This window comes from Mastigoproctus giganteus, chromosome 12, assembly GCF_048544385.1.
Source record: "Mastigoproctus giganteus isolate SK-2022 chromosome 12, ASM4854438v1, whole genome shotgun sequence".
Classification (NCBI taxonomy): domain Eukaryota; kingdom Metazoa; phylum Arthropoda; class Arachnida; order Uropygi; family Thelyphonidae; genus Mastigoproctus; species Mastigoproctus giganteus.
Genome location: NC_143586.1, coordinates 85,684,740 through 85,706,615, shown reverse-complemented (window position 1 = coordinate 85,706,615; position 21,876 = coordinate 85,684,740). Strand labels below are relative to the sequence as shown.

Genomic DNA, 21,876 nt, shown 5'->3' with positions numbered 1-21,876 from the left:
ATACACTTAAACTAATAAGTATTTTTATATTACTTTATATGGACTTTTCGTGCTTTTTGGGCTGAGAAATTGAATATCAGTTCATTTTAATCAATCCAGTTTGTGATATCATTCTCAATAAAAATTATTGCCAAATTGATTAATTTTTTCTTGTCTAAGTGAATTTCTAATATAATTCTTTTAAGCACAGAGAACGATCATTCTGCTGATCTCTCCGAAACAGGAATTGACAAAAATATTTTAAAAAATACTTACATTAGGAAAAGTTGATATTAGTCCTTAACTGCTTCGTACATTAAAGAAGGTGAATTTAAATTTTCATTTTTTGAAAAATGTATAAAATGTGTTAATTCTTTAAAAACATTAGCGTCAATGTCATCTGAATTAGTATTTATTAAATTAGTGGCGGACAAAAAAACTGCATCACTTGTGAATTTTGCAAATACTGTAATGTGTTTTGCACTGCATTGTGGGTTGCAGAAATGTTCGAAATGCATTTTTAGATGAGATATACAGGGTGTTTCAAAAGTGATGGTCAATAATTTAAAGGTGAACTGTACAAACTACAATATGCAAAAAAAAAAAAAAAAAGTCCAGTAAACATGGGTCCTTAGGTGAGCTGTTTTCGAGATATTGCACATTTCTAGTTGGGATCCACCACTGACTTGTTTGTTTAAGTTGGGTTATGCTCATTCTCTCCCTTTCCCCTTTCTCAATGTTCTGAGACGTAGCAGGCATACTAGTACTTTCCAAAGGATAGTCAACATGGATAGCCAACAGCAGTGCACTCAAGACTACACATTTGTACCAAGAAGCATTTCCCTGCTGAAGGCAGCCCTGTTAACAGGTACACATTCATCAAGGTACATCAATGCCTTAGAGAACATGGGCGCTTTGCACATGGAGTATGAGTAGGTAGGCCCAGAAGCATCAATGATGCTTTTTTCTAACATGTAACATCTGTAAAATCCTGTGGTGTTGAAAGCAAAAATTAAAAATGTATTATCTTATGTTTAATAAAACCACTCTTAGCAAAGGATTCACAGTTTTTTGCTAAACTAGCGCTCCCATAGTCAGTGACGGATCTTAACAGAAAATGTGCATTATCTCGAAAATGGTTCAGTTGCGGCCTGATGTTCACTGGGACTTTTTTTGCTTATTTTAGCTTATACTTTTCACCTTTAACTTATTGACCATCATTTTTGAAACACCGTGTATATCTCTGTGAATGAAACCCAATAAAAAAAAGACTCCACCTAATACACCTAATTGCCATAAATATCTTCCCGGAGAGTAAAATGCGCAATTAATGGAAATATGACAAATCATGCAAATGGCAATCACGACAACTAAACATACATTTTATTGCATTTACGTGTACAAATTGAAATGACAAGTTAACGTAATGGTATTATGTACTGTAGATCAGCAAAATAAGTCCTCAATATTTTGTTGTTCCTCGAGCTGCAATTACAGCCTTGCAATGATCTGGCATAGAGTTAATCAACTTCTGGATATATATATACGGTTGGCCAATTTCGTGCTACCACACCTTTACAATGCTCTCTTGCAGCTCAATCTTATTTGTTGGTTTCTTTTTAGACGACATTACGTACCAGCAATTTTCAATAGGGTTCAAATCCGGGCCAATTCAACACAGTAATGTCAGCATTTCTGAGGTATGACTCACCTTAAGGGAGAAAAACGAAGGAAAACATTGGTGTAAGTATGTTTTAAGCCTTGTGAGATAAGAAGACAAACTCATTAAATCTAAATAGCATAAAACTTAATTTTGCTGTGTGGCAAGGTGCTGAGTCCTGTTGGAAAATGCAGTTTTTGATGTCTGTGTGGTGATCCCTAATAAAGGGTTTCAGGCACTCATCCAAGATAGCAGTGTAGGTTTCTGCATTCAACGTTCCATTAATAAACTTAATTTGCCCCACCCCTTTGCTTGTTATGCATCCCCAGACCATCTGACTGGTGGTGAACTTTACAGTTGGTGTTATGCAATCAGGATGGTATGCCTCCGATTCTCGTCTTCTGACATATCGCTTCCCATCCGAGCCATGTAGGTTGAATTTCGATTCGTCAGAAAAGATGATGGTGTCCTATTGCTCTTTTGTCCATGAAACATGAGTTTTAGCCCAAGCAAGTCGCTTCTTCCTCATTTCTTGGGTCAACAAAGGCTTCTTCTTGGGCCGATAGGCATGAAGACCACATTCCGAAAGAAGTCTTTGGATAATTGGTGCATTGTTTCAACACCATCTCAAAGTCCAGTTTTAGATCAGGGGCACTAGCATGGCAATTACGAAGTTTCAAATATCAATCTTGGGAAGGCGTAGTCACTCTCTTACGGCCTGATCCCGGTCTTCTCTCCACATCACTAGTTTCATGCTTTAATTTCAGCACCCGGGATACTGTTGACTGGTGGCAGCCCCTTTCTGGGACAGAGCAATAGCTACACTTTTTTTTTCTTAGTGTCAACTGAACATATGGAGCCATGCTTGCACCTCTGCAAAACAGGATAATAATGAGTGTGTATTACCTTCCAACGCCTTATGCAATACCTTGCAATTACTGTCTGACACAATAGAAGCGTTATCTGATGCAATATATTTGCTTTGCGACAAACAAAATGACTGTAATCAAACAATATCTTACACGTTTCACTACAAATGTTACTTTTTTTTAAGGTGATGCAGTTTTTTGTCCCCCACTGTATATAATGACAATGATTTTAAAAGATTTACAGCATGTTGTAAATTCGAATCTTTATTTTGAAGATTTTCAAATTCATTCGCAAAAATATTTTTCTCTTCCACTTTTGATTATTATCATAGCCTGTGAGAAGCTTTAGCTGCATTTCGCTGCTAGTTCTAGATAAGTGGTCACCTGCATTCGTTCTACGTGGGAACACCCTTAAGCATAAGGCTGTCAGGGGCGCTGGTTCCTTACAAGGCAGTATTTACTTTTTCAATTAACTCAACTATTTAAGGAAGAACTAGATATAAAATTTCATCAAAATCGGTAAAACCATTTTTGAAGAAAACGTAATTTTAAAACCATTTTTGAAGAAAACGTACTTTTGACCTGAAGGTCAAGTTCATTGACCTTCAGGTAGAAAGTCAGTTTCTGATAAAAATCACTTAAAAATATTAGTAAAAAATAGCAATGAGTTTTTCAAACAGTGATTTTGAGGGCTCCCTCTGATTGGGGCCCTAGGCAGATGTCTTTTTTGCCTATTGAATAATGTGCTCCTGCTCCACCCTTTAATGGTGAAGTGAGTAAGTGGGTCTTTACCGTTTATCGAAATGAAAAATAAGGAACCACTAGTTAAAGAAGTAAATGCAGGACCATGTAGACAGGAATGCAATGATACAATAAATAACCTTAACAAATAACAGCACAAATTTTTAAGGAGATATCTTGTCTGACTAGTCTGTTGTAGTGGGATTTTAGGAGCATCAGCGACTAAGACGATATTTCTCCACGTATACTGTCCGCAATGTAAATTGCATGTGTTCTGTGGTCGCTTTTCTGGACAAAAAACCCATGCTACCCTTGCCTGAGACCAACTAACTCAGCCATATTGTGAAAAGGGCCATTAAAATTCCTCACATCATCCAGTCCCGTCAATGATGTGTCTACTATGATGGAGTCACAAAGGAACTCGATGCAAAGAATAATTTTTACAATATATACTTAGATTTTTTAAAGAAGACATTACAGGACTAGATAATGCAAAGAGTGGTTGAATAGGGATTTAGAAGTAATGGTTCAGAAAATATAAATTAACATATGAGCAAGTAAGGAATATCAGATTTTAGAAAAGAGAAGAGGTTAGAAAATCACAGAGGGAGTTATATAGGTCAAATGAGTAGCAGAAAGTGGATGATTCTGATAATGTAGAAATGGTGGTTAAAAACAGCTTGGGTCCACCCATGATGGAATTCCAATGGAGTTTATAAGAGAATTAAAAGAATTATGTGAGCCACTGTATGAGCAAAGGGAATGGCCAGAAGATTTTAAGACACAGTAATGATAACAGAAAAGAAAGGCCATGCACTAAAATATAAAGATTTTACAACTAAAAGTTTGGTACTGCATGCAGTAATGATAATGCTAAGCATATTATAATAGAAGGATGAAGGAAAACATAGGATGATTTGGTTTTTAGTAAGGGAACAAGGGATGCAACAGATGTGATGAGAATGTTGAAGGGAAAGACATTTGGAAATGAACAAAGATGCATGTATACATTTTATATATTTGGAGAAGGCTTTTGTTCAGATAGACAGAATTAAATTAATGACTGTACAGGAAAGAAGAGAAGTTAATTGGAAGGATAGAAGAATAATCAGTAGATTATATGGTGGATAAAAAGTAATAGTTAGGGTAGGGCAAGATGACTGAAATAATAGAAATAGGAAGTGTAAGGTGGGGTGTTATCTATCTTCGACTTTATTTAATACACATGTAGAGGAAATGGCTAGAGACATTTGATAAAGGAAATATGATGAGAGAAAATTTTATAGAGCAAAGACTGGGAGGAGGAAGCTATTGGATGTTAGATTTGCAGATGATATGGCACTGGTGCAGATTTGGAGGAATGATTTCAGAAAATGGATAACAGACTAAAAGAAAGTTGAGATAGGTTCGTGATGAGAATACTATTGAGACAAACACAAAGGTTTTGTGAGTGCGAAAAGAAAGGTATCACTGAAGTAGGAGGAGAGAGAGAGAATAGACAGGTGAGTGAGTATAGGTTTTGGGAAGCCTGTTGGTGGAAGAAGCAAAGGGAAGCAGAGAAATAAGAATAACAATAAAAAAAGCTGTCAAGAAGCAAAGAAGAATATTATGTGGGGGGATTTGGAATTGATTTAAGGAAAATATTGGTAGAATATCTGGTATGGAGTGTGGTACTTTATGGAGCAGAGACGTGGACATTGAGAATGGAAGATACTAGAAGATTGGAAAGCTCTGAGATGTGGTAATGGGCAAAGATGAAAAAGATAAGGGCCAATAAAATGAGAAATGAGGAGGTCCTGAGAAGGGTGGATGAGAAGAGATGTTTGACTAAAATAACCAAAAGGTGGAAAAGAAAATGGATTCGACATGTGTTGAGAGGTGACGGATTGATGAAAGATGTGAGGAGAATAGGCTCAGAGGGAGGTTGAAGTAAGCTATGATAGATGAATTGAGAGGGACAATGGATAGGCAGAGATGAAGAGGAAGGCTGAGGGTAGGGAATACAGAAAAGTACTTGTTTGGTATATGTGCAGACCTCCCCCTTGGCAGAACACTGTTGATGAATGAACTTAGATTTCAGTAAGGTTTTTTTGATACTGTTTCACATGAGAGACTGCTATACAAACTGGAACAGTGTGGTGATAGGGAAAAGTTACTGCTCTTCATGGATTACTGTTATTAGTGAAGTCCTTCAGGGTTCAGTGCTGGAATCCCTTACTGTTTTCAATATTTATTAATGATACTGATGAAGGCTTATCAAATTTAATGTCTATGTTTGCTGATGACACAAAGGCTGAGAAGGTAGTTAATGACAGGAATCAGAGTATGCTCTCCAACACAACCTGAATAAATTAGGAAGTTGAAAAGTGGCAATTGAGGTTTAACATCGATAAATGGAAAGTACTGAAATGAAGTACTTTGCATTTATTGAACAACTCGGGAATCTGTCAATGATACAAACAATGATAAAGTCATCAGTGTCAAATGAGAAATATGTTACATAATGACTAAACAGCTCCCAAATAAGAGAAGTGTTACTGATTATTATTTAAAATAAATTTTCAAATAATTGACTAGGAGTATTAATACAGCCTTCATTACAGGAAATACATCTAAATCCCAATGGTGATTTATGAAAATTTGGTATTACAATTTTTATATTTAACTTCTTATGAATAGCTAACAGTTGCAATGCAATCAGATGTACACAATTTCCCTTTAACAGACCCATATTGTTTCTCACATAATTTCATTCCTATCCAGATGCTATTGCAGTACAGTATTGGTCATGGATCCTATAATTTTGAAATCCACATGCAGTGGACAATACAGCTCACTCCCATCCTTCTAATGTTGATATATGCAATAAATACTCTTTATTATTTCACTTCACGTTCTTCATCAATGTCTTTTCAAAGTCAGCTTAGCCTCTTTTACTCCCTGGGTAACTTTATTACAGATCATGCTAATAAATATACTAACAGTGTTCAGAGTAATCTGCAATAAAATTACTCAGAGAGCAAGACATTAAGCAAACTCTGAAAACACTTTGGCAAAGGTACAATAATCAAGTTTTTTACACGTGAGCACTAAAAGGAGGGGACTGAATTATATTGGTCCACTACAACATAACATAACTTTGGTAACCTCGCTGAAGTTCAAAATATAACCGAGTTTTAAGAGTAAAATGCAAAAAGTAACAGTTATAAAAAAATGTTTAGAAAATTCAAACACTATTGAATTTTATTTTATAAGTTACAGATCATCAAAGGCATTATCTTGTCACAAGCTTATATTAAATAAAACCAAGAAAATCCACATACATATGCACAGTATATTAAATTTATTCATTTTTACTCACTAAAAGATCAACTCCACCTCTTCCTCTGTTGTTAAATACAACGCACCTAAAAAAAAAGTTTTTTTTTTTTTTTTAATTTAAAATTCAGGATGTATCACAATAGTATTATAACCATGAAACCTAAACTAATGTTTATCCTAAAACAATCATATATTTTAACTTTCTCATCTATAGTGCATTATATAAATTAAGCTTTATATCTAATTCCCTCACCCATCTTTTGATGTAGGTCAAATAACACAAGAAGTCTCTGAAGAACTAACCATGCTTTTGACTGTTGCCAAAGACAGTAGAGAAAACTCCGCTGTTGTTCTTCCCCCCCACCCCTCCTCCACAAACAAAAACTCAACCCAGACAGCATTCTACTTACCAAATGCTATCAAGATTCAGGGTAAGTGGAAATGGGGCGCCTCCGTAGCCAGGTGGGAAGGAGCAGCAGTGCGTAGCACACGCTTCTTGATTAGACCGGGTTCGAGCCCGTCACCACCAAATACGGAGGATGCGGACAGGTCAGGGAATGACCACCGCATATCCCGGAGCAATATGGCCTTAGTTGCTAATGCTCCTAAAAACCAAAACAACAAACAAACAACAAGTGGAAATGTTATTCTCAATCCAAGGAGCAGTCATTCGAGAGCTACAAATCATGCCACCACAAGAATAAATCAATAAACTGAATAACATAATTTCCAGAACAGCAACAGCACAAAGTTCATCCATACAGGAGTGACATGGAAAAGACTTAAAGTTCAACTCTGCAAATATTAAAAACAAACCTAGTGGAAGACCATGTTTAGTAATGAGGCATATGATTCAGAAGAATGGATATAAAACAGTGAGAACAATGCCCATATCAGGTACAGGCTAATCCCTAAGTTACTGCTTATCACCAAAAATAATGTAAAAATGGTGGTATACAAAGCACGCAGTAAACATTGTTTTCAGATCAGAATTCTTGGAAGGAACAGCAAATGTTAAATGATATATATATATTCATTGCTGTATAATGACTTGGAATCACAGCTAGATGAAATGCCACTAGCAATGGAAAGTAAATTTTACTTTCAGTGAGATGACACACAACCTTATTTCAGCTGTAAAGAACAAAGCTGGAAGAGCGAGGTTTTTCTGTATTTCACATCCATAATTTTTATTTATTTTTTCTCTCTATAGGGTTGTCTATTATGTTTGATGGCCATCTACATACAGTTAAGACCTTAGAGAAAATGTCTGTGTAGTTGGTGTGAACCATCCTATCAATGTGTAGGAATAACAGGAAGATCTGAACTTTTATTTTTTGTTTTTTTGATCACTTTGAACTTTTGCTTTAGTTCGCAAACTACATTGCTTTAAAGATGCACGAAGATGTTCCCCTATGAAGTTAAAATTTATGGAATATATACTCTGTATATATAGAGTTCTCAGTTTACGAACTTTCAATCTTACAATAAAAAATTTTTGATTTACATTTCGACTTTACAAACTCTTACTAAACTTCATAAAATGTCATCTTGATGAAAAATAGGTAAGAATGAAATATGTTTTAGCATTTATGTACAGTATTTAGCATATTTAACATATGCTGTACATGTTGACATAATCCACTATTTAAAGAATATTATTTTTTTGTAAAATATACTATTAAACATACATGATGAAAGAGCAAATTACCAACAGTATCTCCTATTAGATAAAAGGGATTTCTGCTTAGAAAAATTTAATTAATTTCCTGGAGAAGCTGGTTGCAATCCTTCATTAAGTATCAGCTGATGCACTTTCTCCTTGAATTCTTATATTATCTAATGAGAAACAGTTTTTAAATTGCTCAAACCAACCTTTACCGCCAACAAACTCCGGGTTAACAAAAGATTCTCCAGTTTCTTTTAAATGGTTATAAATTTGTAGTGACTTTTGTTTAATTACATTGCCATCTAATAGGATCCATTTTTTACTGCTATCATCAATCCAAATACTGAGTGCTTTTACCATTTTCTCAATTATTGGTGCTCGGGAACAAGCTATCATATTTGCAGAAATTAAAGATCTTGCAGCAACAGCAGTTCTAATAATTTTCTGTTAATTTTCCTTTATGGTCCGGATTGCTGCTTCAATTAAATTTAAGCTTTTTGCAATGTATGATACCTTTTCCTCTTTTTTAAGACAATCCAAAATTTGTATCTTTGATTCTAGAGAAATAAAGTTTACTTTGAGCAGTGCTTTTTTACTTTCCTTAGGCATAATTTAGGACTGGAATTTAATTCACAACAAAGAAATTATTCCAACATGGTCCTTAAGAACAAAGTTTAGTGATATATACCCAGAAAAATTTATAAATGATCAAATATAAACCAAAATAACCTTACAAAAACCTTAAAAGTCAAGACCTGCACGCTTTGAAGTCACAATTTTTTATGGTCTCAAACAAGCACAAGTTCAATAGCACAGAACCTAACATGGGGATTTCCCAATATTTTTTTTTGCATAATGACTAGCGAGTCAACAGCAATGATTCACAAAAAAGAATGGAAATGTTGAAAAATTACATCCAGCATAACAGCAGGGTTTTCCCTGCACAAAAGCTCAAAAATAACGTTATGCAAGGTTTGCCATAATTCTCTAATCGCTTTAGAGCGAAACCATGTTATATAAATACAGTGCTGTGCAAGGATTGCCCCAATTTATCAATCGTGTTAGAGCGAAACCACGTTTTATTAGTACCATGTTATACAGGGGTTGCCAGTACTTATTCATGCTTTTTACACAATATTTACATAGAGAAATATCTCCACACAGGGCGATATTCATTTATTTAATGAGTTATAAGAAATGTAATAACTTAGTTTTCCTAGGAAACTACAGCTGCGTACCTTAAAAGGGGAAACTATAAATCAGCGAAAATGAATAAAAGATAAAGCGAAAATCTTTTCTTGGATAATGTGAGTTATAGTGGTTTTTGTCCCTAAATTAAATCTTTCATGATTGCAAACGATATCACTGGGGTTTGGATGATGCAAAAATACTCAATTGAGAAACAAGACAACCGACATAGAAGTAGCTACATTTTCAGACTATTCACTAACATCATAGTTCAAATAATTCTAATTGCACTATGCAAGGGAATTGTAAAACAAAAATAAAGGAATTCATACTCTGAACTGGGCATAAAAAGAGTTTTAAAAGAGTTTTCATCCCATATTTTTTGGAACCCAAGCTAAAGATTTTGAGTAATTTCATTCCTGCATTTTTGACATGTTGGCAAAGCAACTTTGTCCCTGTATTTCAAAAAATATATGATAAGTATAAAATATCATAAGTATATGATATTTTTGAAATAATGGCTTTCAGCTGGAATAATACATATTTGCCCACTTTATAAGCAATGTGACACTGATATTGTTAATATTTTAGGATCAATTCTGGTAGATCTGCTGAATTTGAGCCCGCTAAATTAAGAAAGTTCCAGAGTCTGAGCAACAGAGAATGGTTCCCTGAGACCTGAGTCAGGACTATGATCAGATTTATGATGCCACTGTTTAATAAATATTGATAAATACAGATCACTCTTCTTTTCAAGCCAAGTAATAATTACTGCAGAATTATGGCCTACTCTTGTCATGCAGGAGGATATGTGTACAAGTACAACCAGAACAACTCATTGTGGAATACTGGTTTTTTTTTTATGAAAACACCAAACATGAGAGGTAAAAAAGTAAAGTAAAGTGCAGCCATTATCAACCCACTGCAGGATGGAAGCCTCCTCAACAATTCATGCTGAGGGAAATGGACCATAATCTGCCACGCTGGTCCAGTGCGTGTTGGCAGATCGACTGTATTCAGCAGTCAGGGGCTTGAACCCCGGTCTACTCAAAGAGCGTGTACTACTGCACTCCCGCTCCTGCCCACTCGGCTATGGAGGCGTATAGTACTTAGTACCGTGCTCGGGCTGAAGGTTGAGAATACAAATGAAGATATTTGTTAACATTAGATTTGAACTTCTGAAGACTGTAATTTTCAGGAAATACATATGAAGGTTGTTCCAGAAAACGGCAGTTGAATGAATAAACAAAGAAGATGAAAAGTTGATTCTGTGAGTTTGAAGTTGGATCGTATATGAATGTTGGCTGGTGGCAGCATGTGTGTGTTTTTATATATGAAAACCCCAAACACAAGAGGTATTAGAACCTATAGTACTTAGTACCATGCTTGGGTTGGAGGTTGAGAAGATGAAAGAAGATATTTGTTGACATTAAGCTTGAACTTCTATAGACTGTAATTTTCAGGAAATACGTATAAAGGAAGGTTATTCCAGAAAACGGCAATTGAATGAATAAAAGAGAAAGATGAAAAGTTGGGTCTGTAAGTTTTAAGTTGGACAGTAAATGGATGTTGGCTGGTGGCTGCACGTGTTTGGACTGTTTTGAAAGAGAGAGCGGGAATTATAGAAGCCAATTCAGAGGAACAGTGCCCATGGAAGTATCTGTAGAAAAGGCATGCAGCAGAAACTGAACATCTATGAGACAGCGAGTGGAGAGACTCTGTAAGAGAGGAGTCATTAATTTATATTATATACTTTGATATTATATACTTGGATCTTAGAAAGGCTTTTGATATTGTTGCACATGGAAGATTGCTGCACAAATTGGAGCAGTGTGGCACTGGAGGCAAATTGCTGCTATGGATAAAGGGGTGGTTGATGAGGGAGAAGTGGTAATCGATGGACACTGCTCATCGTGGACTAATGTTATTAGGCGGAGTCCCTCAGGGTTCAGTATTGGGTCCATTATTGTTTTCTGTATTTATAAATGATATTGATGATGGTATATCAAGCTTAATGTCCAAGTTTGCAGACGATACAAAGGATGGCAGGGTTGTCAAGGACACTACTGACACTATGCTGCTGCAACAGGATCTGGAAAGGTTGAGCAGATGGACTGAGAGGTGGCAAATGAAGTTTAACATTGACAAATGTAAAGTACTACATATGGGAAACAGCAACCCCAGAGCAACGTATCAACTCTGTGGTACTACACTGACAGTGGTAGAGAATGAAAGGGACCTGGGGGTTGTTGTGCAGGCAGATATGAAGTTCTCTGAGCAGTGCAGACGGGCTGTAAGAGTAGCTCATGGTGTATTGTCAATGATATATAGGAATTTTTCTAGCAGGGATAAGGAGGTGATTATTCCCTTGTATAAGGCAATGGTCAGACCACACATAGAGTACTGTATGTACTCTAGTACAGGCTGTAGTACAGGCCTGGAGGCCTCATTTCAAGAAGGATGTAGAGCTGCTGGATCAAGTACAGAGAAGGGCAACAAGATTAGTGAAAGGAACAAAGGGGGTGCTCTTAGGAAGAAAGGCTTAAGTTTTGCAAATAAAAGTGTCTGGAGACTAGGCACCAGCGAGGTGATCTGAATAAGAGATGTGTACAAAGGGTACTAGGAAAGTTTTGCAATATGACGCAACAATGAATCACAGGAAGCTGCTTGTTGCTGCATGTTGAGACATGTTCATATGTGCATAGTAACCGCCACGCCAAGTCAATGGGCTCAGTTATTCATTAGTAGTGAGAGTGTAAAGTGCTTGCGATGGCATTGTGTAGTAAGAGTAGCTCATGGTGTATTGTCAATGATATATAGGAATTTTTCTAGCAGGGATAAGGAGGTGATTATTCCCTTGTATAAGGCAATGGTCAGACCACACATAGAGTACTGTATGTACTCTAGTACAGGCTGTAGTACAGGCCTGGAGGCCTCATTTCAAGAAGGATGTAGAGCTGCTGGATCAAGTACAGAGAAGGGCAACAAGATTAGTGAAAGGAACAAAGGGGGTGCTCTTAGGAAGAAAGGCTTAAGTTTTGCAAATAAAAGTGTCTGGAGACTAGGCACCAGCGAGGTGATCTGAATAAGAGATGTGTACAAAGGGTACTAGGAAAGTTTTGCAATATGACGCAACAATGAATCACAGGAAGCTGCTTGTTGCTGCATGTTGAGACATGTTCATATGTGCATAGTAACCGCCACGCCAAGTCAATGGGCTCAGTTATTCATTAGTAGTGAGAGTGTAAAGTGCTTGCGATGGCATTGTGGTCACGAAATGAGATAAGGACAGTTTTGCGGTATAATTTCGTGCGTGGTTTAACCATAGACCAGTGCTTAGAAGAAATGACTCTTGCACTAGATGATGATTGTCCACATCGTACAACGATATTCAGGTGGTATAGAGAATTCCAAAGGGGAAATTTCACTCTGGAGGATTCTGAGAGGCCGGGAAGGCAACGAACGTCAGTTACGGAGGAAAATGTTACTGCTGTGAGGAAAATGCTTGACGAAAACAGGCGAGTGACCTACCAACAGATAGAGGATACTTTGGGCCTAAATGCACCAGCAATTCGTTCGATTCTGCAAGATCATTTGCACGTGAAGAAACTTTGTTCTCTCTGGGTGCTGCATCAACTGACTGAAGAGCAGATGACACGACGTGTGACTTGGTGCCAGGAGATGTTAAAAAAGTTTGATAAGGGACAATCTCGGTATGTGAACAACATCGTGACAGGTGACGAGACTTGGCTGTACTATTACGATCTGCCGACCAAGGCTCAAAACAAAGTTTGGGTCTTTGATGATGACGACACACCCGTAATTGTCAGAAAATCCCGATCCGTAAAGAAGAAAATGATAGCTGTATTTTTCAAATCGAGTGGAATTGTGGAACGTGTCGTTTTGGACACGCAGAAGACAGTCACAGCTAAGTGGTATACTGAACAATGCCTGCCTAAAGTCATTGGATCTATGAAGAACCTGCGGCCAAAGTCAAGAATGGACACCACGATAATGCTCCAACTAACCGCGCCAAAGCCTGCACCGAATATTTGACCACGACAGGACTGAAACTTCTCGAGCACCCTCCCTACAGTCCAGACCTTGCTCCCTGCGACTTTGCACTGTTCCCGCATGTGAAAATGAAGCTAAAAGGGAGGTGGTTTTCCAGTGATGAGGACCTTCTACGGGCTTGGGACAACGAGTGTGCTTTACTCCCTAGTGAAACTTGGCAGAACTGGTTTAAAGATTGGTTTCGGAGGATGGAGAGGTGTATTGAATGTAGAGGAAATTACTTTGAAAAAATTAAATAAACAAAGCTGTATTGCAAAACTTTCCTAGTACCCTTTGTATAAAGCCTTGAATGGTTTGAGCATGCTCAATGCTGATGGGATTCTTCCTCTTGCTCAGAATAATCACCTGAGAGGGCATAAATTCAAATTGAGGAAAGACAGATGTAGGATAGATGTGCAGAAATTTGCCTTTAGCCAGCGGGTGGTTGGTTGGTTGGTGGAACAGACTTCCATCCCTTGTCGTGGAAGTTGATAGCCTAAATAAGTTTAAGGCTCAGCTGGACAGGTATTTCGAACGAACAGAGGGGTGAAGTGGAAGTGGTTATTTTTTATTTATTTATTTTACTTTACTTTTTTTTTTTTTTTGGCTGATGCTGCATAAGCTTGCTTTCTTGCATCAAATGCCTCTACTAATGCTAATTAACCTAACTGCCCTCTTCTGAATGGAATCTAGAAGCCTGAGAGGTTTCGGGGACACCACCCTAGATGTGGGAACAATATTCCATGGTAGGGCGGATTTGCGATTTGTACAGAGTGAACAGTTGTTTGGAAGAAAAGTAATGGTGAAAGCAAAAGAGAAAACCAAGTTTTTTAGATGCAGAGGAAGCAAAATTCGTAATGTGCTTGTGCCAAGAGGGATTAGAAGTCAGGATAATCCCCAAAAGAGATATACCATCTTGCCTAGAACTCGGAGTGTCACCAAAGATAAGCATAGGAGGAGAAGATTCCTTTTTGCGAGATATAAGACAAGACAGAGTACACAGCTATTTGGAAGGATTAAAATCAACGAAGTTGTCTTTGCCCCACTGGAGAATTACTTGGAGATCGGCATTTAAGGAATTGGTAGCAGATATTTGAGAAGCTGAAGCTGATTGCAAGTTTTCTCAAAATGGAAAGTGGAATGCAATATGGCATCATCAGCAAAACTATGGATTGGATTTCCAGTCAATGGAAGAAGGTCATTAATATTCAAGAGGAAAAGAGTGGGGGAAAAGAACTGAATCTTGGGGGACACCAGAATTAGTGTAGAAGTTAGAAGACAGAGAGCCATCAACCTCAGTGAGCGGTCAGAGAGAAAACTAGATAACCAATTACAAAACCCAGTTGGCAAACCATAAGATGGAAGCTTGTTTAGAAGACCTTTATGCAAAACATGATCAAAAGCCTCTGAGATGTCAAGAGCAACTGTTTCTGTTTCACCAAACTTTAACTGAAGTTGTCCATAATTGGGTAACACAAGCCAGAATATCACCAGTGGATCGACACTGATGGAATCCATACTGGTGATCGTTGATCAGATGGAAGGTTTCTAGGTAGTTTAAGAGTTGGTGGTTAATTGATTTCTCCATTACTTCAGAAAGAGTAGAAGTAATTGCAATGGAATGATAATTGGATGGGAGGGATTTGTCAACCTTTTTAGGAACTGGCTGGATAGGAGCAAATTTCCAAGCAGAGGAAAAAACACCTTTGGAATAGGAAAGTGAAAAACGACAGCAAAGAACAGGAGTAAGTTCAGGAGCACAGGTTTTGAGAACAAGTGGAGAAATACCATCGGGACCTGGAGCTTTCTTAGCATCAAGATTCATCAGAATCCTCCTGACATCCTTTTGACAGAAGACCACAGGAGGCATTGAATGGAGAGTGTTGGGAATGGTGGGAGGTGTTTTACCAAGATCATTAATACATGAGTTGGAAGAAAAATGGGATGCTAGCAGGTCAGCTTTATCTTTGGCTGAAGTGACAACCAAACCAACTGGTTTTGACAGAGGTGGGAGCAGAGATGGGCAAAAGTTGCGGCCAATATCTTTGTAAAGAGACCAGAATGCTCGGCTACCATTAGGGCAAGAAGCAAGTTTTCTACTGTTAGCCTGTTCAAAATCTAGTTTGGGCTGATTAACAACTGCTTTACAATTGTTGCAAGCTTTGGTGTAGGCAGAAAATGAAACTGAAGAATTGTAAACAAGCCAATTACGATACACAACATTCTTCTCTTGAACAGCCTTAGCTCATTTATTCAAAAACCAAGGTTTAAATAAAGGAGAAGATTTTAAAGTGGAGTGTAGGATAAAGGATTCCATTCCTACAAGAATAACATCATTCACATGATCTGAGGAAACGTTGACATCAGAAGTTTTGAAACAGTAATCTAACCAAGGAAAATAAATCTCGCTGGTCATCCCATTTTGCATTCTTGTAATGCAAACAACATGAGGTTGGGAATAACCATGAGTTAAAGGCTACATTGGAGAAGAGACAATCACCAAGTTGTGATCTGAGGTGCCTAAAGGACCACTCACTTTGACAGTGCACTTAGAAGGGTTGTTTGTGAGAAAAAGCATTGGCTGTATGGTTAGGATTGTCCAGTATTCTTGTAGATAAATGAGAGGATAAATGATAAATAAATGCACGTTCATTAATAATTGCAAAAGCCTCAGCATCTCGACTAGCTGGGTCGGTGTGACTAGAAAACAGAAGCCAGCTGGAGTTGGCTTCTGTTTTCACTACTCACTACTCAGACCCCCTTCAGTCACTATCTGGCAGAGTAGAGGTAGCAAGATTATACACTAGCTGATCCAGAAGCCTCCTAGAGAGTTACCAACAGGATCAGTCCAGTGTACTAACTAGCGGCCGGACTGCGTACACCATTTTAGAGCTGTACCCTCAACATGTAAGGAAATTTGGATCTCGCCATGATGTCCATCATAACCTCAAAAGACATTAGTCGTACTGCATGATGGAAGAGACGGGGAAGGGTTGACTGGAACTTAGCTCTGGAGACTAAACATGGTTTCCATCACTTCAAGCCTCCAATAAGCAAGTTGGTGGTATTTCACCAGTTGATGAGAGTCATCTACCACCTAGTGTTGCCTGGTAATGCAGACGGGTGGCACCCCTCCATGTGGTGTAGGCGCCACGCCTTGAACCCTGCTTATGTTGGTTTACACCTGGGTGGTCAAACACAGTGTGCTTGTGCATGGGGGTTATACGCAGGATTACTAAAGTCCCACCATTGTGAAGGTGTAAGCAAGGGATTTGGCTGTCACAGACCATCCGGACTTTGCCGAAATAGGGTACAATTGACTTGAGTGTCACCTGAATATCAGTTCCATCAGTGTTTTAGACTCCCAGGTAGCAAGTACAGCATGTGTGGCCTATCTGAGGGAATGTCTGCAACAACCTAAGTTCAAATCTTACCTCTGTTTCAAATACTAATTCTGATTTTATCTACCAATGCAGAAGACATTTCCATTCCATCCCGTAACCAGTGTACAAAAACACAAGCATTGCATCTATGCATCATTATGCCATACTAACTATGGACAGCTGCTGAATTGAGGATGTCACATAGTCTCCATACACTTGCTGCATTTAACAAACTAATTAATCTTACAACCTTAGTAGTAGTATAGAAAACGGGGGTTCTAGGACACTTTTTTGCAAACACACACACAAACAAAAAAAATAAATAAAATAAAACATCCCCATATTTCCTCATTTTATCATTCATTTTCCTAAAGTAATCAACAAAAATCAAAAAATTAAAATTTTACATTTTTAATGAAATAATGTGTTTTAAGTTCAATTTGTAATTAAAAAAACCCATATTCTAATCATGTACACTAATTTTATACATCCCTCTTATGAGAATCGGTAATTTCCTTCACTGCTGAGTAGATCTTAAGATCATCTGCATAGAGAGTGCACACATAGCAGATAAAACAGACTTCTCTTACCACCACAGAAACACTTATCACTACTTAGCATAGGGGTATGAATTAAGTAGTAATAATAATACTATTACTACTTAAACACTTGAAGCTCTTCATACCCCTATGCTATTAATTAGAATCCTTATTGAACTTTAAACTACTATAAATCTTTTTAATTATCCATTTAAATTATTTAAATCTTTTTAATTATCCATTTAAATTATTTAAATCTTTTTAATTATCCATTTAAATTATTTAAATCTTTTTAATTATCCATTTAAATTATAATACTGTATATCTAAATTACCACTCTTATACCACGTGGAGTTTTAATATATTTTATTTAGGCGTTACCTAAACTAATATACACTGAGTAACATTTCAGGTATCTTGCTGATACCCATCATCAGACTTTGCTGTTAGGAGACAAAAATAACTTATATTTTACATTGAGCAGATCTAAACAAAAATCAACTAAGATGTATTTACATGCGATCAATTCTAATTTACAGAAAATAGATGAAAAGTTCTAAATTATAATAACAAATTAGCAATTAGCATATCTAAGTTATGATTACGATCCAAAGGAACAATTCTATGTTACAGTTATGTTACAATGAGGTATTTTCAGTTGCATTATAGTTAACCTACTTTTTAATTAAATATATAAACTTCTTAACTGCTGGCCGAATCCTCCTGCCGGATGCTCAGACCTAAATGGGCAAGAGGCTCAGTCAGCAATACATTTATAGGTAAGGTATTCATATAGTTAGCCAATAAGAATAGTGCCAGTTGCCTATATTGAATCCAGGATGCTGCTTGTGCGATGACCTTTGTTCTGGTTCTGGTGTAGAGGACACCTGAGTTGACCTTTGCTCATCAGGTGTGTAGGCTGTTTCTGGGATCTGGAAGAGGGTGTATGCTGTCTGCTCCTCTGGTTGATTCATTTCTTTTTCTTTCCTGGAACCTTATTTCTCCACTTATTTTTTCTTTAAAGAGATGAATATACTGTGGGTTGAAATCAACCCCGAGTTTTCTATTGATTGCCGATGATCCAAATAATTTGATAAGAAATGTTTCTTTAAATTTTCTTGTTATACTGTCTGTGGAAATGCTTCTTTAAATTTTCTTCTGTTATACTGTCTATCTATGGAAAGGCTGCTTGTGTTATGGAAATTCCAAGTGTCACCACATTGGAAGGTGTGGATGTATCAGATTGTTGAATTCTGCCATATTCTACATCTTTTTTGTGCTCTTTTATTCTACACTGTAGGCGTCCGTATGATTCCCCTATATATATATACTACCACATCCACACTATATTATATATAGGACCTCTACGATTATCTGGGTAGTTGGACTGTAGCTTTATGATCTGTTTGATGGAGACTGAACTTTTGTAAAAGGTAAAGATCCCAAATTTCTTGGCTTCTTTGGCTATTTTAGAGCTGATTGAAGGCATGTACAGCATACATATGGAGGTGCTTCTTCTGTCAATGCTAGGTTGTGGTTGTGTAAAGGACTTGGAGGTGTCTACGATGGCTTTATTGATGATGTAAATCGGATATCCGTTCTTTAAGGCAACCCTGATTATTGTATTTAGTTTCTGTTGTATATTATCTTCATTGCAAATTCTGTAGGTTCTCAGGATGAAAGACTAGAATGCCTATTTTTGTAGAGAAAGGATGGCAGGATTTATAATTTAGCATGATGCCGGTATCTGTGGGTTTTCTGAAAACTTCCATATGTAGTTTTTTGGCCTTTCTTGAAAAAAGGAATTTCAGGAACGGAATTTGGCCAATTATCCAATTTTAATGCAACTTTCAATAAATAACATGTCAGAATAAAGACTCTTTTTAAAACTATTTTCTATAATTAAACTCAAATACATGTTCAGTATTATTTTGTAACCCATGGAAAATTAATTTTAAATCATCTTTTAAATTAAAATTTTTAATATCGATATCAGATAAGGTTTGAGTAAATCTTATCTGATATCAATATTTATTTATCGCTAAATAAATTTCTTTCCTCATCATAAACTTATACTAAGAGATGAATGCGGGTGTCTTTTTTTATAGTTTTGAATTTATTTACATCTTACTCAAAGTCTATTCTTAGATCAGTTTTTTGTTAGTTGAGAGGATTTGTAGCTTTGTATTTAGAATATCTGCCATTTAATTGTCATAATTTTTTTTCAAACTATTTCATTTATGAATTCATTGCTTAATGAACCATTTAAAACAACACCACACCACTTTATTTTCATTTGTTGTGTATTAATAAAGTTCTCAGTTAAAGACTGATATTTAGTCTAATTTGCCCTAATAGTTGTTCAGTGATGTGTCTTCTGATAACTGTTGATATTTAGTTATAATTTTTGCATATCTAGTTCATCAGCAAATTCAAGAATAAAAGTAGTGGACCTCCGCTTTATGATTGGTTCACTATACGATCAAATCACTTTACGGTGGACTCTCCATAATAAAATACTATTCACTATTTTATTTACCACATATTGAAATTTATTTTTTGATATGTGGTAAGTGCCAGTCATTGTGATCATGTTTGCGAATTGAATTTTAATTCTATTAAACGGTCATTCTAATAAGTGAAAATAGGAGGAATATTATCCACAAAAGTAAAGGACAAAAATTGAGACTATTAAATTACCAATTAACAAAATTAAATGAAAATTGGAAGAATATTTTCCACGGGTTAGCAAAATAAAAATAAATTTACTGTATGTACATGCTAACTAATTGATATTTCTGTTCACTGACCTTTTTTTTTTTTTTTTTGGGTTGTAAGATTTAAAACAGAAAAAGAGATAAGCAATCAAAGCAAAGAACACGGCATGCACAACTTGCAACTATCACAATAAGCGCAAATGAGATACAGAGTACAGGTTTACGAAGCTTAAAAAATAGGAATGAAGAGAACATTTCATGGAAGGGGAAACACATTTCACCATAATAACGTAAAAACCCATAGAATTCCAGCCATCGGTATTAACGCAAATGCAATAAGATCAAGTTTACTACCTGTTTATAACAGATTGCACTTACAGAAAAGCCCAATAAACTGCAAATTGTTTTTATTGTTTTATGGTAGTGACCTCCAGAAATGTGCTTTAGAAAAATATCAAAGGCATTCAAAATTGATTCTTATAACCGAACATAGATAACGGTGAAAGCCTAGTGCATTTTAATGATTTGAATTGGGTTTTTGAAATTAAAGTGGCTGATTCCACTAACCAGTGATCATGTTAACAGCGCCCATGGTTGTCTCCAACCGGACTACATGGTCCTTCCTCTCAGTCAATAGCAGCGCTTGTAAATGTTTTGCTTTTTTTCTGCATGTTTTGTTTTTGCATCCTTTAGTTAAAGCGATTTTTTTTTGTTGTGCTTTAATCACTATATTCATTTTAATCAAATTTTTTAATTGATATGTACAATTTCCATTATAAAAATCACCTTTTAGAGAGATAAATAGCTTAGTTATATAGCAGAAATTTCAACTTCCAAGGTCTTGGGAACGAATTAATATCGTAAAGAGGGTCCACTGTATTATTAAGTGTTTGAAATTGAGTTACTTTTTTCGCGTTTAATTTTTCTTTGAATTCCCAATTAAATTAATAAATTCCTCAGATAATAATTTGAAACTCTGAAATGAAATAAATTCCCAGTTTAACTTATCTACATGTATCTATCTCTTCAGATATAGCTTGATATAAACAGATATTACATTCCAGTCACTCTTGTCATGAAATTCTCCTATAAAGCTTTCTGTTCTTTAGAAATAATATTCCAATTGAAATAATCCTTAAATTGTCTAGCCAACTGTTCAGAGAGAGTAGGATCTCTAGATACTTCATTCCATTTTACAGTATAGGTTTAAAGGAATAGTCTTCAGGAATTTTCATTTAACAACTGCTCTTTTTTTTTTATCCAATAGCTGTAATTTTACTTCCTTCTCAGCTGGACAGGTATTTGGAACAAACGGAGGGGTGAAATGGGAGCAGGTTTTTTTTTTTTTTTTTTTTTTTTTTGTGCATGAGCTTGCTTTCTTGTATCATATGCTTCTACTAATGCTAAAAAATGCTAAAGAAAGATATCGTTCTTCTTGAAAGGGTCCAAAGATGGCTAACTTGCCTGGTGAGATCGGCAAAAATGCATCCATATGAGGAAAAACTTCGAATATGTGGGTTGCAGATGTTGGAAACTAAGAGCACCTTAGAGGGGACTTGATTGAGGTGTTTAACTAGCGATGCTTCTGAATTTAGATCGTGATTTACCGATAAATCTATTCACCCTATTAAAAATTCTATCTATATTTATCTATATAGACGTAACCGAAATCTATAAAAATATTCACATTAAGTGTTGAAACAACTGAAAGGGTGCTGTCATAAGATTGATCAGTACACAGAGTAGTAATATAATCT

At 36.3% G+C, this 21,876-nt stretch overlaps 1 protein-coding gene across 1 annotated transcript in view; it reads right to left on the bottom strand.

Annotated features, from left to right (window-relative positions):
• Hydr1 (abhydrolase domain containing Hydr1) overlaps window positions 1–21,876 on the bottom strand; it is a 175,102-nt gene that overhangs the window by 58,354 nt on the left and 94,872 nt on the right. The window contains exon 4 of the mRNA XM_090385826.1: window positions 6,611–6,656. Coding sequence (XP_090241952.1) covers window positions 6,611–6,656 — 46 coding nt within the window. The remainder of the gene's footprint in view (window positions 1–6,610; window positions 6,657–21,876) is intronic.